This window comes from Trichomycterus rosablanca, chromosome 7, assembly GCF_030014385.1.
Source record: "Trichomycterus rosablanca isolate fTriRos1 chromosome 7, fTriRos1.hap1, whole genome shotgun sequence".
Taxonomy (NCBI): Eukaryota; Metazoa; Chordata; class Actinopteri; order Siluriformes; family Trichomycteridae; genus Trichomycterus; species Trichomycterus rosablanca.
Window position 1 is genome coordinate 15,834,156 of NC_085994.1, and position 27,825 is coordinate 15,861,980.

Here is a 27,825-nt window from a genome sequence, read left to right on the forward strand (position 1 = left end):
AAAGGTGTGTAAAAGAATGATCTGTGGTTATCGGGGGACACAACCAGTCAACAGGTTTGGAGAAGCAATTACATTTTCTACATGAGTGAAATGTGGTGTTGCATAACCTTTTTTCTTTTATACATGAAACATGTTTCATGTTTTTATATGTTCTTCTTGCATTATATTACATTTTGTTTAAGGATGTAAAACCATTTAATGTAACAAATGAAAAAATAAGGGAAAACAGAATAAGTTACAGTGTTGTAGATATGATTAATATCTAATATGATTAATATGAGAATCAATAGTATGCACAATAAATATGGTAAAATAATAAACTAAATATAAGATATTTTAAGATATATGATTTATACTGTCAGTATACATGGGGAGAACGTTGGTCAGGTTACATTTACAATGCTTTTCAAATTAGTGAGGCTAAGAGGTACATCAGCTAGGATTCCATTTAAAATAACTAAATAAATAATAATGTAGTAGATATTGTTTTTAGAATGTTGTGGAACAATATTACAATTCACAGGCAGAGTTAGTGCTAGTTCTTAGTAATCTCTATCTCCACACCCAGCAATGTGGCTACGTCCGAAACCTCATACTACCGTACTACATAGTAGGTAAAAATACTTCCCTAACAGTTAGTAGTATAGTATGAGTTTTGTAGACAGCTTGAGAGGCGATTGGCTGTTCGTGGGAGAGTTGGAGCGCGCGCGCTCTGTGATTGGCTGATTTTGCAGACTCGGGGGTGGTGCGCAGAGTGAGCGCTGAAGTGCGGGGGGAGCGGGCGGCGTGTTTCCGGTAAGAACAGGCCGAGACACAACAGTAACATTCAAATATTCATTTACAAAATTAACACTCGTCCGGCAAGTATTTAGAGTTTGTATAAATTGGCGTTGCTTTGCCATTACGCTGTGCGTATTTTACAGGAGGTCATTGTTCGGCTGTAGAGGAGCGGGAGGTAAAAACACGGCGATGGAAACGGAGTTTCGGGAAATTGATGAGTCCGGGAACTGGAACGCCATTTACCAGGTAGTAATAAACTTAATTACTGTGACCTTAATACATATATAGAGTTAAAAATTACACGATTAAAGCCGCTTTTCTCTGTTCATTTATTTTTTATCGTACTGAGTAATCTTAACGGCTTCTGTCATTTCTCATGACACTTAGCTTCTTAGCTCGCTAACGTAACTAAGCAGCCTTGATTAGTGGTTGTGTTCCAAACCGCATTCTACTGCTCTAGGTAGCGCATCTAAGTAGTACACAACCAGTGGCATCAGCGCCTTGCTATGTAGTACACAGAATGTGGTTTATAACACAGCCAGTTTGAGTTAATAGACACTGAAACGCTAACAGGTCGCTAGCCAGACAGCACTAAACAGTTTTTGGTGAACGGTACACCAATAAATACATCAGAAATGAAACACTTATATGGTGCTTACATTTTATTAAACAGTGTTTAAATAGTGAAAGCTAAATAGTTTACCCGCTGAACCATTCTGATATGGTGAGAAACACCAAAAGTGTCATTTGTAAATATGACACCTCGTTGTTTCGGTTATAAACACATGCTGGCTTCACACGGGAATTTGAACGACACAAAAACACAGTAGGTGACTTGTAATACTCCCACATACAATAGATGAGGTGGAGATCATGTTTGAAATGCTTCAGCGTTTTTACTCCGCTTAACGGTCCACTATCAAAGTGATTCACTCACAAATGACTCCTCATTCCGACTCTTTACACGTTATTCAGCTTTACAGATGTTTTCCTTCGACTATTAAATTTTAGTCTGCGTTTTTGGTGTTTGAAGGAATGTTGGTGATGCATGCCATAATATGGCAATGAACCTAATGCGAATAAGCTGTGGAACTGTATGTCATAATTTTCTGAAAGCTAATACTGTAGTAGTTAACACTTAGTGCTGAACCAAGATACACCACCTAAAATGTTTTTCATTAAACCAGAAATATCTGTAAAATTTACTAAATCTAAACCACAACTAAAATATGCTTCCTCCTCATTGTAGAGCCAGAATAAATCAGATTCAGGCAATCTTGTAACTTCTTTAGTAAACATCATCAAATACAATTTTTGGGACAGTCGGCAAGTTCTATTAATCCGTTCAGATAAGCTTCAACATTCCTCTTTGCTAAAAAAAAGTTTGGCCATATTTGATATACACTAATTAATTTAGCTTAATAATCTAATATGATGAGCGTATTTATTACGTGGGTGGCACAGTGGCTCAGTGGGTAACCCTGTTGCCTCACAGCAAGAAGGTCCTGGGTTCAATCCCCAGTTGGGGCGGTCCGGGTCCTTTCTGTGTGGAGTTTGCATGTTCTCCCCGTTTCTGCATGGCTTTACTCTGGGAGCTCCGGTTTCCTCCCACAGTCCAAAGACATGCAAGTGTGGTTAACTGGAGATAAAAATTGTCCATGACTGTGTTTGACATTAAACTTGTGAACTGATGAATCTTGTATATCGAGTAACTACCTGTCCTGTCATGAGTGTAACCAAAGTGTGTAAAACATGACTTTTAAATACTAATAAATAAATATGTAAAATATAAATATTTATATTTGGAAAGTTTGTCTTAGATATACATTAAATGCAACAAGATTTCTTTGACAGATGTGACGGGTCACATTTTTTTGGGTACAGTTGTTGTAACAATACACAGGATTTTCACCTTTCACCTTTACTTTTATTTCATATTTATATATTTTTATATTTTCTATAGTTTTTATATTGCACAAAACTGCACCTTTTTAAAATTACAATGTAAATTGCACATGCTAAATGTTTACAATGTTTTCTATGTTTACAGGTATGAATGTGTGTGTTAGAGAGAGAGTGAGCTGTGTGAATAAGATTGTCTGTATTGTATTTTTCGTGCACTGCAAGCATCTGTGTAACCAAAAACAAATTCCTTGTATGTGTGAGCATACTTGGCCAATAAAGCCCGATTCTGATTCTGATTCTGATTCTGAACAAGTACTGATTCCTTATAGTCTTTGTTTATGTTTGAATGCATAGTTGCATGTGTGCTTTTAAAAGTTTTAAATTCAAAAGTCCTGATACACTACTAGTAGGGATGTGGCAGGGTTAGCTACTGGTTTGAGACTAAATCTGAGCTTTACGTTGCCAGTTTTAAAGGGGTATTTTTTGCATGGCAGCTTCTAAGCCCATTGCAATGTGAAGCTGGCCTGACTGTACACAGTGACACCTGCATTCTAGCAGCGCTCATTTTTAAAGCGGTTTTTGGATTACATCTGGTCAACTATAGAAAGTTCATATCAGCATTACCACAGCAAGAACTTGGGTATGGAGGGACACTGGGCATTTGTCAGTAGCCTGTTCAGCAGATAACTCTTTTCTGTTTCTTTCTCCAGGAAATCAGACAACAGTCAAGTGAACTGCCCTGCAGGATTGCCAAACTTCCAGAAAACAGAAACCGCAATCGCTACAGAGATGTCAGCCCATGTATGTCTGGCTCTTTTTTGATACTCATTAGGGTTTCATGTAATTACATTAGATACTGAGTTTAAAAGTAAATAATGCTGTGCATTGTTAGATAGAGGCTAAATTAATAATGGTGAAATGGCATTTATTTTTCTTGTGGGGTGATGTTTGTTGAACAACTTACAAAAAGAGAGTCGATGTTGAATTACAGTTGCCAAAAAAGTCTGTTGAACAGAAAGTAAAATATTCTAGAAAAACATCAACAAACTAATGAAATTCTAGACACAAGTTAAAACCATTATTGAACAGTCTTAGACTAATTATAATAGACTAATTACATTTGTGTACCGGTCTGGGTCCTGTTTACATGTTCTCCCCGTGTCTGTGTAGATTTCCTTTGAGAATTATGCTTTTCTCCCACAGTCTATAAGAAGTGCAAGTGAGGTGAATTGGAGATACAAAATTGCCTGTGACACTTGAATTGATGAATGATGTGTAGCCTGTAACTACCTGTCCTGTTATGAATGTAACCAACATGTAAAACATGACAGTAAAATCCAAATAAACAAACAAACAAACCTTAGACAAAATTTAACGACATCCAGCCAGGTGCCCGATTGGCTGTGCCTTTATAGGATTGAAAAGGTCAAAGATTCATCAGGTGGTATAACAGCTGCTTTTGCTGTCTGCGTCGCCTGCACTAGCAGTGGTTGATCTGGTGAGATTACCGATGCGGCTCTCTGAGTCTCCATTGCATGCAAATGAAAGGATACAGTCATCAACTACCAGTTGTTCCAGCTTATCTTGGCCAGCATGGGGGGCTGGTGGTAGTGGGATGATTCCAGAGGGAGGGAGTTTAATCCGACTAGGCTGGGAGCAAAATGGGGTATATGAATAAATTAAAATCAAGCCAAAGAACATGCCAGAAAGAATGAATGATCATAGACATTTGAATTAGGTGAATGGCTGGTCATGTGACATGTTTGTCTTAGCACAGGTAAACTGCTATGAGATGATATGGCAAAATACATTAGTTTGGGATGGAAAAAGAAACCTAAACTCAAATTCTAAGCAAGCTTAGTCCTTTTACTGAAATAGTAAGTGCTCTCTGTGGGTTTGTGTGACATGATTTACAGGTGGTACTTGGTGGTGTTCATTTAATTAGAGGTGGTACTTAAAGTTTAAACACCACTTTTATTTGGGATTCAATATTTAAAATTTTCTGCTTTTTGTTCATGCATTGGAATATGACTACAGTGAGACTTTAATGTAGAACTTTGCACTTTAAGACTGCATGGTTGCAAAAAAGAGAAGTCATGGGCTCAAAAAATCAGATAGCTTATTACAATATAATACAAGGCCATAGTGCTGAGGCAAAATTTAAATCTATTGTGTGTTTTTTTTTACATTTTTTTATTTTCTGCTTGTGTTCTATGCCCTCAGCACTATGCTGTGGATCTATAGTTTTTTCTGTTTTGTGAAGGGTATCACACCTTCAGTCACACTGTAACACCCTTAAGTTTTAATGTCTCGAAATGTAAATCACTAATGCTACCTGCTTAATGATGCATCACCTCTACAGCTGTTAGGTTTTGTTTATTAAGAGATGCTCATCACCCATAAAAATAATGTAGCGATAGCAGTTCCCCGCCCCCATTGTGGTGACTTTAGAGAGCAGTGCTGCTGTGGTTTCCTCTTTCCTCTTAAAAAATGCTTCACATTTTGTGATGTAAAATTTACCACACACACGTACGTCTAAGCCATTTAATAGTCTAATAGTCTTATGCCTATTTTAAAGTATTATTGTGAATATTATACTAAATTAATGTTAGGAAGATGTTAGCTTTTATTTGGTGGAACTGAGAATAGGACCTGAAAGAGACCTGCGGTGTTTGTGCCACCACAAAGACCTTTGGGAATTCCTCCTCAGCTGCACCTGTGACTGCGTCACTGTGTGACACATTTTCATGTGATTGTGCTGAGGATGTAAATCAAACTTGCCTTTGTCTCAATACACGATGCTGATTAAAAAGGTTTGATAGTATGAGACCTCAGGTTTGAATTATGATCCATTTATTCCTTCATATTTGGGAAAGCCTTATGAATCTCTTTCTGACTGTTTGGCACCTTAATTGACTAGATAGTGAAACAAAAGTTGTAGTTGCTCAAAGGAAACTGCATAAAGTGCATCCTATTTCATCCAACTGCCATATCACTCTTCTGGTATGTAGCTAATAAGTGCTTGCAACATTTTCACAGCAATGGCAACAACTGTCCACTTTCTAAGATTAAGTAAGTGTTTCACAGGGCTGTGAAGTAGTTTTAGGCTTAAGGTTTCAGAAATTTTAGGAGTCAGGTTAGGATTAAGGTTCTTTATTGCTTTAAATCAGACATGCTGCAGGTTTTTACCAATGATCTGCTTTTTGCAGGTCTTATCACAGCATCTTGATTGAATTTAAGTCAGAACTTTAACCTTAAGACTCTTGTCTAAAAACATTCAGGTGGCAGTTAATTAGCTTAATTTGCCAACCTGATTAATATGGTTGGTTAAGTTTTTTTTTAAAAGTCATTTTATCATGTTTATTGATCTGAAGTCATGCAGCAATGACCAATATGCAGTAACAGGCATTTGGAAAATAAGCAATTGTTTTTTTCACATCTTTGTACTCTTGCATATACATTCATACTCTCTCACACATTAACACATCTACCACGTCTTATACGCTTTCTCACGCATCAGAGAATAGAGAGAATGTGACACAGCAGTATATGACCGACTTCATAAGTGTATCTGTTGGACAGTATGAGAGTATATGCATGATTATAAGTGGTATGATCAAGCTAGAGAGAATGATGCTATGTGTAGAAAGTTCTCTGCTAGTTTGGACACCCCTGTTTAAACTTCATGTGTTACTGATTTGATATTTACCATATTGGGAAAATGCATCAACCCAAAACTCTAGGTGCAAGGCAGGAAACCCAATCTTTTACAAAGCTTTTGCCACCCCCTTGCCTCAGACAAATACAGCCCTGTGTGTATACACCAACCACCGCTGAGATCCAGGTTCGAATGCTACTGGATGGTTGTGGGCTTGCGTAATATTCCAAGTAAACAGGAATTGTGCATTCAAATAAACAGAAGTGTCTTCTGGAGTATGTCTACATATTTCTTCTTAGAAAATGAACAAAACTGGGATCAGGGGTTGTACAGTGGGGCCAAAAAGTATTTAGTCAGCCACTGATTGTGCAAGTTCTCCTACTTAGAAAGATGAGAGAAGTCTGTAATTTTCATCATAGGTACACTTCAACTATGAGAGACAAAATGAGAAAAAAAAATCCAGGAAATCACATTTTTAAAGAATTTATTTGTAAATTATGGTGGAAAATAAGTATTTGGTCAATAACAAACAAGCATGATTTCTGGCTCTCACAGACCTGTAACTTATTCTTTAAGAAGCTCTTCTGTCCTCCACTCGTTACCTGTATTAATGGCACCTGTTTGACCTCGTTATCTGTATAAAAGACACCTGTCCACAGCCTCAAACAGTCAACCATGGCCAAGACCAAAGAGCTGTCGAAGGACACCAGGAAGAAAATTGTAGACCTGCACCAGGCTGGGAAGAGTGAATCTACAATAGGCAAGCAGGTTGGTGTGAATAAATCAACTGTGGGAGCAATTGTAAGAAAATGGAAGACATACAAGACCATTGATAATCTCCCTTGATCCCGTGGGGTCAAAATAATCATGAGAACGGTGAGCAAAAATCCCAGAACTACACGGAGGGACCTGATGAATGACCTGCAGAGAGCTGGGACCAAAGTAACAAAGGGACCATCAGTAACACACTACGCCGAGAGGGACTCAAATCCTGCAGTGCCAGGCGTGTCCCCCTGCTTAAGCCAGTACATGTCCAGGCCCGTCTGAAGTTTGCCAGAGAGCATATGGATGATCCAGAAGAGGATTGGGAGAATATCATGTGGTCAGATGAAACCAAAATGGAACTTTTTGGTAAAAACTCAACTCGTCGTGTTTGGAGGAAGAAGAATGCTGAGTTGCACACCATGCCTACTGTGAAGCATGGGGGTGGAAACATCATGCTTTGGGGCTGTTTTTCTGCAAAGGGGACAGGACGACTGATCCGTGTTAAGGGAAGAATGAACAGGGTCATGTATCGTGAGATTTTAAGCCAAAACCTCCTTCCATCAGTGAGAGCATTGAAGATGGAACGTGGCTGGGTCTTCCAGCATGACAGTGATCCCAAACACACCGCTCGGGTAACGAAGGAGTGGCTCCATAAAAAGCATTTCAAGGTCCTGGAGTGGCCTAGCCAGTCTCCAGACCTCAACCCCATAGAAAATTTGTGGAGTCCGTGTTGCCCAGCGACAGCCCCAAAACATCACTGCTCTAGAGGAGATCTGCATGGAGGAATGGGCCAAAATACCAGCTACAGTGTGTGCAAACCTGGTGAAGACTTACAGGAAACGTTTGACCTCTGTCATTGCCAACAAAGGTTATGTTACAAAGTATTGAGTTGAACTTTTGTTATTGACCAAATACTTATTTTCCACCGTAATTTACAAATAAATTCTTTAAAAATCCTAAATTTTTTTTTTTTCTTCTCATTTTGTCTCTCATAGTTGAAGTGTACCTATGATGAAAATTACAGACCTCTCTCATCTTTCTAAGTAGGAGAACTTGCACAATCGGTGGCTGACTAAATACTTTTTGACCCCACTGTATATGTGAGACAGTATAACCATAGAATTAAGACAGTTTGACTGGTTATGTGAGGATTACAAACCTCATTTTTAAAAATGCTGGGACAGTTGGACTTAATTTGTCAATAGCATTTGAACAGCATTACATCAAATACAGTACAAATACAAGATATTTAACCCTGCTCACCCTATCAGTTATATTATTATCGATATTGCCAAAACAAATATATGCTTGTTTTGAAACTGATGCCAGCAACATAAATGTGAGAGAGTTTTATAGATTAGACTCATTAAACTATGTTCTTATCGACCATACTTTGTGCACTTTGTACACATTCTTGCTGTAATGGGAAAGGGCCTTCCCCACCCTATTTGCTTAACTTTGGAAGCATCACATTTATCCACATACTTTTGGTCATGCAATGAAGTTGAATAGAGTTTGAATTCTAAGTAGCTAACGGTGTTGTCTTTCTCTTCCTCAGTCGACCATAGCCGGATTCGTCTCGAGCTGGGCAGCAACGACTACATCAATGCCAGTCTGATGTCCATGGAGGAGGCACAGAGAAGCTACATACTCACTCAGGTTAGAAGATGGTTGTAACTAAACATGCTGGGGTGGACAAAATAACAGAAACATCACATACAATTCTAGAGATTGGCCAACCAAGTTGCACAGTTAGATTTGGTTGGTTGCCCATTACTATTATATATAAGAATTAAATAGCTTACCGTTAGCAAGTGAATTTCAAATGTATCTAAAACTGGAAAAAATATATGGTTTAATGTTTGTCTTAAACATGAACAAACATCAAGAAGGAGGAACAGTGGCCACAAGTCAAAGCTTACTGACGGATTTACAGCATAGTGGCTGAATGCCCCAAAAGTACAGCCAGAATATTATCCACAGAATTAAGCAAACTGCACATCATGAGCACTAACAGTGAAAATTATTTCGTCCAATAAATAATTGGATTGGCCAGGGCGGCACGATGGCTCAGTGGGTAGCACTGTTGCCTCACAGTAAGAAGGTCCTGGGTCCGATATCCAGGTGGTTCCCTCCGGGAGCTCCGGTTTCCTCCCACAGTCCAAAGACATGCAGTCAAGTTAAGTGGAGATACAAAATTGTCCATGACTGTGTTTGAGATTGAACTTGTGAACTAAACTTGGAATGGCCAGCCCATATGAGGTAGTTTGACAGAACCAGGTGCACCCTGTGGTGCAAACACCTTTTGCTGATGGTGTTACTATATGTCAGCATGACACATTCAAGAGTGTATAACACCAGTAATTTCTAAAAATCTCTGGCGCTCAGACTAGTAAGTTTCCATTGTTCCAATTTCAGTCATTTAAAGAGCAAGGGGCAGTGATTATGGTAATGTACTAATAATCAGAAGGCTGCTGGTTTAAGTTCTACCACTGGCAAGTTGCTACTGTTGAGACCTTGAGCAGGAGCTAAAATCTCTGGCTAAATTTTCTGGCTAAAACCTCCCAGTCTTGTCCTGACCACCCGGCTTGGCAAAGTCCTGCATATACCAGAAAAGTTTGTGTGAATGGGCTTTAAGATTAGGAATAAATTAATTTCTTATCCAAGTACTGCTGAAGGTTAATCACATCTGCTGTGCATCACAGTGTAGGATTAGGCAGATATTCCTGCCTAACAGTTTTATACTTTGCCTAAACTCAGCCAAATATGGTTGAGATGCAGTAGATTGTGCTGCTCGCTACTAAACAAGCACAGACAAGTACAGATCTGAGATTTTGATTCCTCTCAGCTTATTCCTTCTAATGGATAATCTGGCTAAAAACAGATACACTTCATGTTACTTATTCAGGGCTATTTTGTTTGGTCCATAAAATTGGTGCATGCCTAAACTCGAGCTTACATATTTTTCATTACCAGCAGCAGTATTATTTAAACTAGAGTGTAATGAAATGAAAACACCCACATGTGGCTTGCTTGCTACAGCAGCTCTGTGGGTAAATTGAAGGGAACTGAGAATAAATTAAAAGTACCTTGTGTGAATCATTTTTAGTTCCATGGAACTTGCTACTAGTTCTGATTTACTTTACATGCGAGTTGCATTCCTTGCCATGTATCTGTGATATAAACACATGCACAAATAGGCACAGCCCCTAAAGGTGGCCTGTGCTCCAAAAGTAAACATCTTGGCAATGCAGTTCATATCAAGCGTGTTTTAACATTAAAGGAGATATGAAAAAAAACAATAAACCACCAACTTATGCCTAGTTCACACTACACGATTTTTAACCTGATTTATGCTCGGTGACTGGTCAGCGCTAGATTTGTCGGCTTGGGAGCAACTCGGCGTTCGCGCGGCGATCGAAACTCGGCTCTCAATCGCTATTTCTGAACTACTCGACAACTCGATCCAAGCTGCTCGCCGAGCGGCGACCGAATTGAGATATCTAGCATGTCAGATATCTGATCTGAGTTGCACAACTGGCAGTGAGTGCTGTGTCGAACACCCAATGAGAACACAAGATACGGGGTGAGGGAAAACACAGGGGAGGAGTGTAAAAAGGTGGTACAGGGGCTTAATATAGATTATATCAGAATACATCAGCACACACAAGTTTTACATTATTTCTGACCTTATCGTTCTCTACAAAACATAACACCAACGTTACATTGCAAAAAATATTTATTAACCTCCAACTTACTACAGAACAATCCATGCTGCTCATGTTGCCAAATCCACTCAGATTAATTTATTTTTCTTACTTGATTTTACACTGCACATCAGCGCACAAACTTTGATCACTTGCTACTTGTTGATGTGCATTTTTGGACGTGGTATGTTGTCACTTCTCGCGTGTGTTTTCGTGACAGAACGTAGTTTGGGAGACCAGAGAAGCTCGCCTGCGATTCCAGTTGGTGATCGATCGTGTAGTGTGAAACCCCCTATCGCAAATCAGTCGTGTAGTGTGTGATACACACCGACTGAAAGACTCCCGAGTGCAAAAGATTCAGTCGTGTAGTGTGAACTGTACATCGACCTGACAAATCAGAAAGTCGTGTCGTGTGAACTTGGCATAAGATGTCATAATTGTGACAAGCCTAATTTCAATATTAAAGTAATTTAGGTTTTCCATAGCAACTGTTGAGCAACTGTATAAACTGGTTTCTGCCAGTTCAGATGTGTGATAATGCTAATACTGACGACGATGATGATGTTACTAGCACAAAAAAGACTAATGACTGGTTTCCAGAAAGTGCAGGAAGTGTCGGCTGTTTATTTCTTGCTTCTGACGCTTCCTGGCCCATCTGGAGCATGTTGCAAAACACTAGACAACGTGTCAGAATTGAGAGATGCAGACGCGCCTGAACGTGTCTTTACATTTCGTACATTTGTAAGATTCTAAAACTTGTACTTGGCAGTGTACACTACAGCATAGAGCAGCGCCTTTAAAAGCCTGACTCACAAGACTCACAAGAGGCCTTGTCACAATTATTATATATTATTGACTAATTACAATAAATTAAGCTGATATTAAGTGCTTGAAAGCTATAGGGCAGTGATAGCTCAGTGGTTAAGGTACTGGACTAGTAAACAGAAGGTTGCCGGTTCAAGCCCCGCCACCACCAAGTTGCCACTGTTGGGTCCCTGAGCAAGGCCCTTAACCCTCAATTGCTCATCGTGTTCCGCTCATTGTGTAAGTCGCTTTGGAAAAAAGCGTCTGCTAAATGCTGAAAATGTAAATGTAAAGCTAAAAAGACCAACATTTTCATGCACTGGAAGACACTGCATAGCACAACACAAGACGACTGCCACTTAAACACCAACTAGCAATGAGGATCCACACAGAGCTTTACCTTGCTAATCTCCACATGAATCTCCTCACCTCTCAGCTGATGCCTTAGCCAGTCATGGAAATAGATATATGCAGTGGCAGACAGGGAAATCATCTGACCCCCATCCTGCAATCACAGCCAGTTGTCGGACATGGTCCGTGGCACCCAACTGCCCCAAAAGTTTTTTTAAATAATTGAATAATTTTTCTTTCAGCATGAGGTGACAGTTTTGGGGTTGTTTTTGGAAAATCCACATAAAAGTAAATAAAGTTGTGAATGGTATTTATTAATTTGACCATGAAGTATAAAAAAGAACAGTTATAGAGTTCATTGTAATTAAAGTGTAAGCACAGTGTAGCTTTAAACACACACACACACACACACACACACACACACACACACACACACACACACACATACTGTAACTTGATTTCCCTGGTAGAATCAGACCCACTGTGACCCTGACAGGATAAAGCCATTGATAAAAATGAAAGAATATACTGGTGCTGGTCATAAAATTAGAATATTATGAAAAAGTTGATTTATTTCAGTAATTCCATTCAAAAAGTGAAACTTGTATATTATATTCATTCATTACACACAGATTGATATATTTCAAATGTTTATTTCTTTTAATGTTGATGATTATAACTGACAACTAATGAAAACCCCAAATTCAGTATCTCAGAAAATTAGAATATTACTTAAGACCAATACAAAAAAAGGATTTTTAGAAATGTTGGCCAACTGAAAAGTATGAAGATGAAAAGTATGAGCATGTACAGCACTCAATACTTAGTTGGGGCTCCTTTTGCCTGGATTACTGCAGCAATGCGGCGTGGCATGGAGTCGATCAGTCTGTGGCACTGCTCAGGTGTTATGAGAGCCCAGGTTGCTCTGATAGTGGCCTTCAGCTCTTCTGAATTGTTGGGTCTGGCGTATCGCATCTTCCTCTTCACAATACCCCATAGATTTTCTATGGGGTTAAGGTCAGGCGAGTTTGCTGGCCGATTAAGACCAGGCATACCATGGTCCTTAAACCAGGTACTGGTAGCTTTGGCACTGTGTGCAGGTGCCAAGTCCTGTTGGAAAATGAAATCTGCATCTCCATAAAGTTGGTCAGCAGCAGGAAGCATGAAGTGCTCTAAAACTTCCTGGAAGATGGCTGCGTGGACGTTAGACCTCAGAAAACACAGTGGACCAACACCAGCAGATGACATGGCACTCCAAACCATCACTGACTGTGGAAACTTTACACTGGACCTCAAGCAACGTGGATTCTGTGCCTCTCTTCTCTTCCTCCAGACTCTGGGACCTTGATTTCCAAAGGTAATGCAAAATTTACTTTCATCAGAGAACATAACTTTGGACCACTCAGCAGCAGTCCAGTCCTTAGCCCAGGCGAGACGCTTCTGACGCTGTCTCTTGTTTAAGAGTGGCTTGACACAAGGAATGCGACAGCTGAAACCCATGTCTTGCATATGTCTGTGCGTGGTGGTTCTTGAAGCACTGACTCCAGCTGCAGTCCACTCTTTGTGAATCTCCCCCACATTTTTGAACGGGTTTTGTTTCACAATCCTCTCCAGGGTGCGGTTATCCCTATTGCTTGTACACTTTTTTTCTACCACATCTTTTCCTTCCCTTCGCCTCTCTATTAATGTGCTTGGACACAGAGCTCTGTGAACAGCCAGCCTCTTTAGCAATGACCTTTTGTGTCTTGCCGTCCTTGTGCAAGGTGTCAATGGTCGTCTTTTGGACAACTGTCAAGTCAGCAGTCTTCCCCATGATTGTGTAGCCTACAGAACTAGACTGAGAGACCATTTAAAGACCTTTGCAGGTGTTTTGAGTCAATTAGCTGATTAGAGTGTGGCACCAGGTGTCGTCAAAATTGTACCTTGTCACAATATTCTAATTTTCTGAGATACTGAATTTGGGGTTTTCATTAGTCGTCAGTTATAATCATCAACATTAAAAGAAATAAACATTTGAAATATATCAGTCTGTGTATAATGAATGAATATAATATACAAGTTTCACTTTTTGAATGGAATTACTGAAATAAATCAACTTTTTTATGATCTAAATTTTTTGACCAGCACCAGTATATTGGTTAGATCTTTCCTGTTTTATAGAATTTCTAAACTGCTTGTCTCACCCTCTTCTCTGTCCTTTTAGGGTCCTTTACCTAACACATGTGGTCATTTCTGGGAGTTGGTTTGGGAACAGAGGACTCGTGGTGTCGTCATGCTGAACCGGGTCATAGAGAAAGGCTCAGTGAGTGACAAGCTCTTTAACCTTTAAAATTCTTTTTTTTTATCATCATACAAATCTAAAGGTCTTAACATGAAAACTTGCACATTCCAGTGTAGATTATTTATGATTATTGAGTGTACTGAATTGTGTTGTGACAGCCCTGGTGTTTACAGACTCGCCTGTATTGCATGTTGTTGTACTATTTATTTGCTTGTGCTGATATATGATTTGTTGGAACAGGTAAAGTGTGCACAGTACTGGCCACAAAGAGAGGAGCGGGATGCCGTATTCGAGGACACAAACTTTAAGGTAACGCTGGTTGCAGAAGATGTGAAGTCATACTACACAGTCCGGCAACTGGAGCTGGAAAATCTATCAGTAAGTGACTACAGTGCACTTTCACAGTGCTTTAAATCCAAGTATGTGGGATTTTGTACTTGCTTATTAAATAAATGTTTAAGGTTTGTTTGTTGGATAATTACTGTTTATATACTAACTTATGTTTGCTAAATTAAGGATCCATTTTTAGATTAATAGCATCTACTGTATAATAGTGTGTGTGTGTGTGTGTGTCAGAAATGACATGGTGTTGGTACAGTAATACACATACTGCTCTTTAGTGACTGTGTCTGTTCCAGTTCCATTGCAATATTGGTATCAGTTCAACCCTAATCTTAACCGTTGTCATGTGTAAAGAGTTTTGTTATAAACATGATTGCTAAAACGTCCTCTAGGTGCACTATCAGTGCTGCTTGTTCCTAAAGAGTTCTAGGGTTCCTAAAGCATTTGGCTCAGTGGGTAGCACTGTCGCCTCACAGCAAGATGGTCCTGAGTTCGATCCCTAGGTGGGGCGGTCCGTGTCCTTTCTGTGTGGAGTTTGCATGTTCTTCCTGTGTCCGTGTGGGTTTACTCCTGGAGCTCTGGTTTCCTCCCACAGTTTAAATATATGCAAGTGAGGGGAATTGGAGTGAACTGATGAATCTTGTGTAATGAGTAACTACCGTTTCTGTCATGAATGTAACCCAAGTGTGTAAACGGCACGTACAATACTAGTAAATAAATAAATTATGTCACAGTGATGATGGGAACTTGTGACCAGATTATAAAGCTGCTGTGCAATAATTGTGTGTCATTCCAGACTCAGGAAACCAGGGAGATTCTTCACTTTCACTACACCACATGGCCTGATTTTGGTGTACCAGAGTCTCCTGCATCCTTCCTGAATTTCCTATTTAAGGTGCGAGAGTCAGGCTGTTTGAACTCCGATCAGGGACCCGTGGTGGTGCACTGCAGCGCAGGCATCGGCCGCTCTGGAACTTTCTGCCTCGTGGACACCTGTCTTCTGCTGGTGAGAGCATCACTCATTTCTTTTTATTATTTTTATTGATTTATTTGACTTCTATTAAAGTATGTTCCAGTATAGAGCCTGACCGTGATCATTTGGTCAATGAAATGTGAATGTGCTTGCACTAAGTTATTGGTTGGTTAAACCAACGTGACTAACAAACAGCTTTAATGTTAAACTAGTTTCACTCCTGTTTGTGTAGATGTCTCTAAGGAAAGACCCGTCCTCAGTCCGTATCAAGGATGTTCTGTTGGATATGAGACGATACCGGATGGGTCTGATCCAAACAGCAGACCAGCTCAGATTCTCATACCTCGCCGTTATAGAGGGAGCCAAGTGCATCATGGGAGATCCAACGGTCCAGGTATGGACAAAGATGCAGTGTTGTATTCCAGTTCACACATTTAACTAAGATACTCACAAAAATATTCATTGTGCTTGATAAGTGCACAAAATACCCAGAGCTGCCAGACAGGTTGGCTCTATATCAGCAAATACTGTATATACAGTTGAGGTCAAAGATTTACATACACCTGTAGGGGAAATGTATGAAATCTTAGTTACAGTTAGCCAGGCACACTAGCTCAGGCACGCTGTTGATGCATGACGTAGTAACATAGATAGGTCCTGTCAGATATGTATGAATGTCCTTGCAGATAGGTATCCTTTATTTACAATAATAAAGGGTTATCACATTGAGGAACTGACAGGCATAACCAAAATTTAGTTAGTACCTGGGATCAGACTATATCATACACCTTCTTCCATGCTGTACCGCACATGAAGAGACGCTCTATAAGCTCAGCGAATACCCCATTACTAGTTCAGCTACCTTGGCCAGACAGCAGAGTTCACAATTGTACAGTAGCAATTAAACTTGAGTCTACCCACCCCCACTGGAACAGCAATTAATGTGACAGTTGTAAAAAGATAAAAAAAAAGCCAGCTTAATGTCAAACAACACTGGGAGCAGAAATTCATTTGTGTGTGTGTGTGTTGGTCTGTGTGCATGTACATAGGAGTCATGGAAGGAGTTGTCGAACGAGGAAGACCCCCCTCCAGAGTTCACGCCCCCTCCTAGGCCACGACCCCCTAAGGACCACCACAACGGCATGGGTGACGGCATGAAGTCAGAATCCACGATCCGTTTTTTCCCAGAGGCTGAGATCATACAAGCCAGCAATGATATCCGTACACACAGGTAACACACATACAGTACATGACCATATACAGTGCCTTGCAAAAGTATTCAGCCCCCTTGAACTTTTCAACCTTTTGCCACATTTCAGGCTTTAAACATAACGATATGAAATTTTAATTTTTTGTGAAGAATCAACAACAAGCGGGACACAATCGTGAAGTGGAACGAAATTTATTGGATATTTTAAACTTTTTTTAGAAATAAAAAACTGAAAAGTGGGGCGTGCAATATTATTCAGCCCCCTTGCGTTAATACTTTGTAGCGCCACCTTTTGCTGCGATTACAGCTGCAAGTCGCTTGGGGTATGTCTCTATTAGTTTTGCACATCGAGAGACAGAAATTTTTGCCCATTCTTCCTTGCAAAACAGTTCGAGCTCAGTGAGGTTGGATGGAGAGCGTTTGTGAACAGCAGTTTTCAGCTCTTTCCACAGATTCTCGATGGGATTCAGGTCTGGACTTTGACTTGGCCATTCTAACACCTGGATACGTTTATTTGTGAACCATTCCATTGTAGATTTTGCTTTATGTTTTGGATCATTGTCTTGTTGGAAGATAAATCACCGTTTCAGTCTCAGGTCTTTTGCAGACTGCAACAGGTTTTCTTCCAGAATGGTCCTGTATTTGGCTCCATCCATCTTCCCATCAATTTTAACCATCTTCCCTGTCCCTGCTGAAGAAAAGCAGGCCCAAACCATGATGCTGCCACCACCATGTTTGACAGTGGGGATGGTGTGTTCAGGGTGATGAGCTGTGTTGCTTTTATGCCAAACATAACGTTTTGCTTTGTGGCCAAAAAGTTCGATTTTGGTTTCATCTGACCAGAGCACCTTCTTCCACATGCTTGGTGTGTCTCCCAGGTGACTTTTTATAGATATCTTTGAGAAATGGCTTTCTTCTTGCCACTCTTCCATAAAGGCCAGATTTGTGCAGTGTACGACTGATTGTGTCCTATGGACAGAGTCTCCCACCTCAGCTGTAGATCTCTGCAGTTCATTCAGAGTGATCATGGGCCTCTTGGCTGCATCTCTGATCAGTCTTCTCCTTGTTTGAGCTGAAAGTTTAGAGGGACGGCCGGGTCTTGGTAGATTTGCAGTGGTCTGATACTCCTTCCATTTCAATATGATCGCTTGCACAGTGCTCCTTAAAATGTTTAAAGCTTGGGAAATCTTTTTGTATCCAAATTCGGCTTTAAACTTCTCCACAACAGTATCTCGGACCTGCCTGGTGTGTTCCTTGGTCTTCATGATGCTCTCTGCGCTTTAAACAGAACTCTGAGACTATCACAGAGCAGGTGCATTTATACGGAGACTTGATTACACACCGGTGGATTCTATTTATCACCATCAGTCATTTAGGTCAACACTGGATCATTCAGAGATCCTCACTGAACTTCTGGAGTGAGTTTGCTGCACTGAAAGTAAAGGGGCTGAATAATATTGCACGCCCCACTTTTCAGGTTTTTATTTCTAAAAAAAGTTTAAAATATCCAATAAATTTCGTTCCACTTCACAATTGTGTCGCACTTGTTATTGATTCTTCACAAAAAATTACAATTTCATATCTTTATGTTTAAAGCCTGAAATGTGGCAAAAGGTTGAAAAGTTCAAGGGGGCTGAATACTTTTGCAAGGCACTGTATGTTTGCACTTTCAGTACCTAGACATTAGAAGGTGCACTTGTCAGTTTGCTTTAAGTGCCCATTCCAAGCTTGGATTAAATATTTAATTAAAGATGTCTGCACTTCTGAGAGGAACATTATTTTATGTTCAATTTAATGTAACTAATATTCAAGGTGCAGGGCTTGCATGGGGCAGTGGTGTATTATGCTAGCCACCATTGCCTAAGTTTTGGGTTCGAATCTTAGCAGTGCGAGATACAAAGACAGGGTGGCATGGTGGCTCAGTGGGTAGCACTGTCGCCTCACAGCAAAAAGGTCCTGGGTTCGGGTTCCAAGGTGGAGCAATCTGGGTCCTTTCTGTGTGGAGTGTGCATGTTCTCCTCGTGTCTGTGTGGGTTTTCTCCCACAGTTCAGACATGCAAGTGAGGTGAATTGTAGATACAAAATTGTCCATGACTGACTGATATTAAACTTGTGAACTGATGAATCTTGTGTAACGAGTAACTACCGTTTCTGTCATGAATGTAACCAAAGTGTGTAAAACATCCTAATAAATAATGAATAAATGAATTATCTGCAAAGACATGATTGACTATGTCTGAAGAAGGGTGGATGGTTGAAGCCCTGTGTGATGGATTGGTGCCCTGTCCATGGATGCGACCCTGAACAGGATAAAGTGGTTAATTGAAATGAAATTTAAAATGAAATAAAAAGCTGAAATAAAGCTGATTTACGGTCCGTGTACCTTTGGGGTCCGTGTAGGTCCGTGTACCTTTGGTAATTCGTTTTTCATCTCAAATCCCAAAGTTGAAAAACAAGAAAACGGGTTGTTTTTTGTTTTTCGTTTCAAAAACTAATAATGAAAAACGGGGAAACGGGGCGTTATTCGTGTTTCGTTTTAAGATCAAAAATTAAATAACAAATAAGCAGAAATTGAAAAACGGGTCGTATTTTAATTTTCCAAAATCAAAATTTTTTATCAGTTCAACCAGAAATAAAAGAGCGAGCGCGTGCACGTGCTGAGGTGCGTGTACACGCTTCATATAAAGTGTAAATCAGGTACAAGTGTTGAGAAGACGGAGCACAAAGTCATAATAACGTTACACCGCGTCCCCTGTTCTGACTTTTGTGTCTGCTGTACTTTTCCCTGCCCTTGTAATTCACACAAGAACTATTTATCCTAAAAAAATAGGGGGCTATTCTAAGAAAAAAGAATGCTGCATTATTTTTTACGTTATTATTATTATTATTACCGTATAGGACTCAATTCTGTAATACAGGCATAACTGATCGTACATGTCACATAGTGGTGGTAAATTCGGTTCATTTTATGGACTCGGGTTAGTCTGAGTCACTCAGTGATGTGATTCGGTTCACTTGAGTCACTTGTACTGACATCTTGATTGCGATTGATTTACTGCATGAAAATGCATCCAGATCTCACTTATCTTCCGTGCACTCACAGCCAGGGCCGATCAGAGGACTCACAGGATCCGGGTTCATTCAGATCTCACTTATCTTCCGTGCACTCACAGCCAGGGCCGATCATGTAGGATCCGGGTTAACTGAGATCTCGGACTCGTGATTCCTGATTCAGTACGAAGATTCGAATCCTTAACCGAGGCGATTCAATATTTCTTGTTCTCGGCCAATAAACATCCAAAAATTAATAAAATTGCACGAACTAACTCTGCAGTAAACAAGGAGCAACAACAATCAAATATATTTCACAAAGTTATTTGGTAAATAAGAAGCAGAACGCTGATTTAAAAGAAGCATTAGATGTTGAAATAGTTTCACCGTGACATGTACGATTAGTTCTGCCTGTAGTACAGTATTGAGTTCTATACAGTAATATAACAGGGGACGCGGTGTAACGTTATTATGACTATTTGCTCCGTCTTCTCAACACTTGTACCTGATTTACACTTTATATGAAGCGTGTACACGCACCTCAGCACGTGCACGCGCTTGCACTTTTATTTCTGGTTGAACTGATAAAAAATTTTGATTTTGGAAAATTAAAATACGACCCGTTTTTCAATTTCTGCTTATTTGTTATTTGATTTTTGATCTTAAAACGAAAAACGAATAACGCCCCGTTTTCCCATTTTTCAGTATTGGTTTTTGAAACGAAAAACGAAAAACGACCCGTTTTCTTGTTTTTCAACTTTGGGATTTAAAGTGAAAAACGAATTACCAAAGGTACACGGACCATTTACGTTGAAACACTCTTATTTTCCTGTGTGGGTCGCAAGTTAAATCAGTAGCATCTTTTTACACTACATATCCGGTTCTTCAGTCTGATAAGTCACAGTCATATGATGTAACTAGGTGGCACAGTGGCTCAGTGGTCCGTGGCAAGAAGTTCCTGGATTTGATTCCCAGGAGTAGCGGTCTGGGTCCTTTCTGTGTGGAGTTTGCATGTTCTCCCCATGTCTGTGTGGGTTTGCTCTGGGAGCTCTGGTTTCCTTCCACAGTCCAAATACATGCAAGTGAGGTGAATTGGAGATACAAAATTGTCCATGACTGTGTTTGACATGGAACTTGAACTGATGAATCTTGTGTAACCAGTAACTATCTGTCCTGTCATGCATGTTACCGAAGTGTGTAAAACATGACGTTAAAATTTAAACACGTTTACCACACACATGCACAATTCTTTTCAGCATATCTGCAGCTTTAAACTTTTATTTGCTTACGTACAGGATGAATAAGGCGTTTAATCATTTGTGTCTGCATTTCTTGTTTGTTTTCCAGCGCTCCTCCTGAATCAGAGATTCGCAGACGGAAATTAGCAGAGGTGTCAGCTGACGTCGGAACACCAAAGTTGCCTATCGATGAGCCTGACCGTGCCAGTCCTAAGAACCCAGACAGCACAGCCACCACGTTATCAGAAGCCCCACCCAAACCGTCCAGGTCGCCTCCAGAAGCGAGCCCGGCTGGGCGCTGGAGCTCCCTGCTGGCCAACCTGTGCGTGTGCACTGCCCTCACTTTGGGCGCCTACTTCTGTTACCGCACCTTTTTCCACTGATTCTTTCACCCTGTCTCTTTCTCCACCCCCCTCTCTCTTACTTTCCTCCATCTGTGGTTAGCATGAGGGGGTGAATAGGTTCTGCTGGCCAGCCAGCTCTCTCGCCTCCTTCAAGAAAGAAAAAAGAGAGATATACAGATGGAGAGGGACAGATGTCTGCCAACAAGCCCTGTCTCTGTTTTATTTCCCCGTCTTTTCTCTACAGTTTGGGGAAGGATGTAAAGACCTTTTCGGCCAAAATGCTGTTGTATCCCTTTACACATCACAAATACACAACACACACACAGTCTGTTCAGTCGCTCAGGGCCTCACATTTCAGGTGTCACCCGACTACGACATCCAGGTTTTACTTATCCAAATAAACCCTTTTATTATTGCTGCAATAAGCAAGGGAATGTCTGTGTGTACTGTGTGTGTTTGTGTGTAGAGTATGTGTGTTTGTCAGGCAAGTATGTTGTATGGGTATGTATTTGTGTGTCAAAGTCTGTTTAAAAAAAAAAAATCAATGCACACTGCCATATAAGGACATCCTGGGCTTTGGCTGTTCGTTAAGCTTTTATGAAATTCAGTGATACTTTTGTTTTTTATTTTCTCTTTAGCATAGTCTAAGGGGTGTACCAAAAAGCAGGATTTGTGGGACAGCCTGTTTATTTTAGGATTTACTTTGGCTTAATGGTATCATAAAGGCAGATCAGATAACCACTGCAACTTACTCTCCATTGCCAGTTTAGTTCTATTGAGTGGGAATGGGAATGGGGGGATTAGTAGATTAACTATAATTTTTCTTATTATCATATGAGCTGAATCTAAATTAGATCATTAATGAAAATAATTCAGACATTTGTGGCAGCCGTAAACTTTGTGAATGGAAGATAAAAAAAAACAAAAAACACTAGGCATAATTTTTGCAAAAGTTGTTACAAGGGCCCCTTTATGCTGCTTTTGGCTATAGGAGCTGACTTTAAAAGGAAAACACCAAAACAAGGGGCTGAAAAAGTTAATTAAATGAGTCAGGTTAGCCTTAAAATTAGTAAGTAAATCAAAATAGATGAAAATTAGGCATGCGAAACATGGTGGATTGGCTACATTAAGTAGTCCTATAGTACTTATAAATAATGTAAAGGTATTTAAATATTGCTTAATGCTTTGTGTGGTTCCAGGCCAACTGTGTTTTTGACCAGAATGACGCAGTTAGGTGATACATAGACAAACTTTCATGTGGAAAGTCTTTGCTGATATAAACTGTAATTTGTTGACAAAATGATGTAACAATAGTCGACGGAAGCCTGCTCAATCAAGGCCTGGATTCTAAATGACACTGAAAATCAAAGTAAGAAATTTAAGGCTTATTCAATTTATGTGAATTTTATCACAGCAACTCCTAATGTGACCCAGTAGTGTGTATAGACCCCATGTGCCTGTATGCACTCCTGACAACGTCTGGGCATGCTCCTGCTGAGACAGTGGATGGTGTCCTGATGGATCTCCCAGACCTGGATCAGAGCATCAGTGAGCACCTGGATGGTTTGTGGCGTTATTGGTGGCATCTGATGCAATGATAAATATCGTCCCAGAGGTTCTCAATTGGGTTCAGGTTTGGGGATTGTGAGGGCTTGTCAATGGCATCAGTGCTTTTGTCATACAGGAGCTGCCTACACACTCTGGCTGGGCATTGTACTGCACCAGGAGGAACCCAGGGCTCACTTTATCAAAGTAAAGTCTGACAGTGGCTCTGAGAATTTCATCCTGATGAAGGAGGTTTGTGTGGGGATGTGTCTTCCCAGACCATTGCAGCTCTCATCATCAAGAGAATGTGGCACCAATGGCAGACCTGCCAAATCTGGTATTCTCGTGCAAATGCCAAATTAACTGCATGGTGCTGGGCTCTAAGCACAGGTCCCACTAGAGGACATTGGGCCGTCATGCCACATTCGTGGACTCTGTTTCTGGCAGTTTGGTTAGAAACAGGCACACCAGTAGCCTGCTAGAGGTTAAATTGTTGGGCTCTGGCAGTGCTCCTCATGTTCCTCCTTGCACAAAGATGATGATACCGGCCCTGCTGCTGGGTTGATGCCCCTCTACAGCCCTGTCCTGCTCTATTTGTGTAACAGCCCGGTGTCTTAGTATCTCCTCCATGCTCTTAAACTGTTCTGGGAGACAGCAAAACTTCTTGTGATGGCATGTATGGTTTTGCCATCCTGGAGGAGCTGGACTACCTGTGGTAGTACTGCTGGTACTGCCACGTGTTGCCAGTAGTGACAAGGACACTAGCAAAACACAAAACTAGAGAAAAATCAGTCAGAAAGAATAAAGTGAGTGTAAATATCTGTGGCCACTACTTGCAAAGCCTTTTCCTTTTTGGTGGTTATCTTGCTGTTGCCTCTCCAGTGTATTTGTTGTCACTCATTTGCACCAAAGCTTTCACTTAAGCTTCCTCCAAAGATTGATCCCAGAAGTTTAATTGACTTGGTCTTTTATTGTGATAATTAAGTGCTCCCTTAATTTTTTTGAGCTGTGTGTATACTGCTGACCATGCCAAAAGAGTGATAAAGAAAGGTTTTGAGTAAGGAAAGGAAGGGTTACAGTGGGCATCAGGTTACATCCCCCTTAAAATTTCAATAATGAGCACTGGGTACAACAAAGCAACAGAGGGCAAAAACCAGGATGACTGCCAGCTCATTTTAATGTCACTAAACAACCGTAGGATGACATACAATGACCTACAAAAAGAATGGCAAACAACCTTAGTGGTTAAGACCCTGTCTCGGCCAGCCTAGTCTCCAGACTGAAACCCTGTGAAAACCTCTGGAACATAATCTAGAGAAAATGGATGGTCACAAGCAAACAACCAAAGCTAGGTTTTTGTGCCAGATGAGGCATAAATTCAGCGGTGAGAGGAGAGCAAAATGCATGAAGGCTGGCACTAAAAATTGAGGATATACTATCAAATACTGATTTCTGAATTCTTCCCAAGTTAAATATTGTTAGTTAAAAAAACAAACAAGGAACTTAGTTTAATTTAGTTTTAAATATTAGTGCTTTTCTGCAAATAAATGCTTTAAATGACTTTTATTAGAAATTTGGGTGGGATGTCAAGAGTTAAAAAAAAAAAAAAGTTATTTTAGTAAACGAGATGAAAACTGATTATTTTGCAGTGGTCTCTTAATCTGTTTCAGTGCTGGATGTACCTGTATATACATGTGTATGCACACTAAGTGGATTCACAAAGTATTTAGATCCTTTTGTGGGGAGGCATTGATCAGGGCCTTAAGTGTTCCCAGTTGCACAGTTGCTTTAATAATTTTGAAACAAAAGAACCTAGAACCATTCAACTGAATTGGGCATTTGGGCACCGCACATCATGTAACATAAGTGGGTGCTTCTCAAGGCAGAAAGAGGAGGAGTGGTAATAATTGGAACATCAAAAAAACTCTGAACCTGCAAACTGTGATGGTGATACGACCATAAATCAACAGCAAAAACAACACTGTTGCAGCTTTGGGACAAGTCTCTGAATATCCTTGAGTTGGCCAGACAAAGCAAATATTGGTATCAGTAAATATCTGAAAAGACCTAAAAGTGGCCCTTCAGGTGCTCACCACCTAATCAATCACCTGCCATTAAAAATAGGGTAAACTGCCCAAATCTACAGCTGTAACCGTGGCGATGGGGCTTCTACAAAGTATTGAATAAAGTGTCTGAATAATTTTGTGAATAAGACATTTCAGTTTTTACATTTTTAATTACTTTTTTAATAAAATTAAAAATGTCCATTCATTATGAATTTTTTTTTAATTTATATTTTTTCCCCTCTTTTTTCCCCCAATTTTTATCCCCCAGTCTAGTCGTGTCCAATTACCCCTCCAGTACGCACAGTCAGTGCATTTTTTACCTGCACGAGTCGAGTTCATACACTTGACGGGCACTGTGTACGGAGGGCCACACCCCCATCAGCATTATTCCTCAGCCCTGTGCAGGCACCATCAGTCAGCCAGCAGGGGCCGAAGCTGCACCAGTTATGAGGACCTATTATCTGACTTTCTTACCCTCTAACCCTGAACAACAGCCAATCATTGTTCATGCAGCTGCCCAGTCAGAAGGCAGAGCTGAGATTCGATATGATGTATTTGGAACCCCAACTCTGGTGTGCTAGCGTACTTTACCGCTGCACCACCTGAGCGGCTCATTATGACATTTACATCCATAATGAAATCCACAGCACAGTAAAGTGGGAAAAATGTGTGTGAAAAACAATTGGGGTGTGTAAAATTCAGTTTTGACAAATTTTTATTTTACAGAATGTAGAAATATAAAATGATTGTTTATAAATGTGCAGGGTCTGAAATATTTCCAATTAAAGATACGCAATTCCTCAACTTCAGCGGAAGGTGGCGCTATACCAATAATGCATCATTCAAAAGTCTGGCGTTATTGCCAAGCCAAAGTTTTTTTTTTTTTTTTTTTTTTTTTTGTAGAAGTAGTAGTAGGGCAGTTGTAGCCTAGTGGTTAAGGTACTGGACTTGTAACCATAAGGTTGCTGGTTCGAGCCTCACCACTTCCAGGTTGCCACGGCTGGGCCCTTGAGCAAGGCCCTTAACCCTCAATTGCTTAGACTGTACACTGTAAGTCGCTTTGGATGAAAGCATCTGCTAAATGCCAAAAATGTAAATGTAAATGTAGTAGGCATATAAAATACCAAATGTAATAAATTTAAGAATATGTAGTGATAAATGTATAATTTTCTTAGTTTTGTTGATTTTTAGAGCAAAAAAGTTGAGTTTAACATTCATATTGATTCTTGCTAGGGGTGTTAATTGCTGTTTGAAACTGTTCATTTTCACAATAACCAAATTTATTCTCTTCAGATACTTTTTGATGTTTCAAAGACAGGTTAGAAAACAGATCATCCAAAAACCAGTGTGTTTTGTTAGTAGCGAAAAATGTCAGGTGGATTAAAATTGCAAATGAAATTAGAAAGGTCAAGGATAAACCTCGGTTCCCCTAATCTCAAAAGTGATAAAATCCCTAGTCGCTTGGATTATTTTATTCATGCTTGTTTAGTGTTATTTCAGACAAAACACACTCATATGTTTTATGGGAGAGAGAAAAAAATAATACATTTCTTGGCTCTGCATGGAGTTCTACTCTCATGATTACTTCAGCACTGCCCAACTGTTTTATATATTTGTGCTTTTATGTTTTGTTTATTGGGATTTTAACGTCATGTTTTACACTTTTGTTACATTCATGACAGGAACGGTAGCTACTCGTTACACAAGAGTCATCAGTTCACAAGGTTATATCAAACACAGTCATGGACAATTTAGAGTCTCCAGTTCACCTCACTTGCATGTCTTTGGACTGTGGGAGGAAACCGGAGCACCCGGAGGAAACCCACACGGACACGGGGAGAACATGCAAACTCCGCACAGAAAGGATCCGGACCGCCCCACCTGGTGATCGAACCCAGGACCTTCTTGCTGTGAGGCGACAGTGCTACCCACTTAGCCACCGTGCCGCCCTCTTATGCTTTTAAACACTGAACAAATAATCTGTATCGTGAAACTGCTTTTTAGCTCATTTTGCATAGTGCCATTTGGGACAGGGCATATGTAAAACCTGGGGCAATACAGTGTATTTGTAGTTAGCTTAATAGTAAATTATACATTTGCTTTAAATTATGCAAGTTCCATTTTTTAGCCAAGTTATGCTCTGGGGAGACCAAAATGTAAGGCTCGGCAATTATGTAACAGGATCATTTGTGTATTCTGTATTTGCTTTCGTGGTACAGTTAAGCCAAACTGTGACTCCGAAATCAGCTGACTTTAGCATTTTATGGTGTAGCCCCTTATGACTGTGTGCATGTGTGTGTGTCTATGTATATGTGTGAGAAAAGAGGGGTGGGATTGAGTCTGCTCTAAAAGCAATCTTGCCAGTCATTAATAAAGTTTTATGTTCTTCCAGCCCCATTATGAGGGCCACGTTGCACTTAAACGTTTTGACAAATACAAAAAGACATATAAGACACAAGATGGGTCGAGTCAACCTGAATTGTGTGCTTGCTTTTGTGCTTACTCTTCTAAGAAATATTTACGAACCATTTTTTTCCAGCAAAGCTGGAAAGTTTTGTGAAATGCAATAAAACAATCTGTGATTTGTTAAATCTCTTGAATCTTTATTTAACTGATGAAAGTACAAAGATAAGAATGTTTTACTGATCAACATAAATGTATTTGGTAAATATGATCACATTTTGAATTTGATGCCTACAATACACTCGGATAAAAGTTGGGTCAGAGCTTTGTTTACTCTTTTGTTAGCATGGGACTTCACAGAAAAGACTGTGACTTGATGGCAGCATATGTCTCCCAAAAATG

General features: G+C 40.1%; 1 protein-coding gene across 2 annotated transcripts; it reads left to right on the plus strand.

The window, feature by feature from the left end:
* The first annotated feature begins 765 nt into the window (after nucleotides 1–765).
* On the plus strand, nucleotides 766–21,838 carry ptpn1 (protein tyrosine phosphatase non-receptor type 1). 2 transcript variants are annotated; one of them, XM_062998436.1, is made up of 10 exons: nucleotides 766–795; nucleotides 924–1,026; nucleotides 3,396–3,486; nucleotides 8,667–8,767; nucleotides 14,174–14,272; nucleotides 14,492–14,629; nucleotides 15,390–15,599; nucleotides 15,799–15,960; nucleotides 16,616–16,797; nucleotides 21,175–21,838. In XM_062998436.1, exons 2-10 carry the CDS (start codon nucleotides 970–972, stop codon nucleotides 21,446–21,448), a joined length of 1,314 nt encoding a protein of 437 aa, XP_062854506.1. In that variant the 5' UTR covers nucleotides 766–795; nucleotides 924–969; the 3' UTR covers nucleotides 21,449–21,838. The 2 variants fall into 2 exon arrangements, with proteins under 2 accessions (XP_062854506.1, XP_062854507.1); XM_062998437.1 differs by lacking the exons at nucleotides 766–795; nucleotides 924–1,026 and adding an exon at nucleotides 1,540–1,606.
* Nucleotides 21,839–27,825: the final 5,987 nt, after the last annotated feature.

Coding starts and splice junctions, on each gene's coding strand:
- ptpn1 (XM_062998436.1), top strand. CDS start 970: ATGGAAACGGAGTTTCGGGAAATTGATGAGTCCGGGAACTGGAACGCC. Junction 8,768..14,173: donor GAAGCTACATACTCACTCAG/GTTAGAAGATGG, acceptor CTGTCCTTTTAG/GGTCCTTTACCTAACACATG. Junction 14,630..15,389: donor TGGAGCTGGAAAATCTATCA/GTAAGTGACTAC, acceptor GTGTCATTCCAG/ACTCAGGAAACCAGGGAGAT.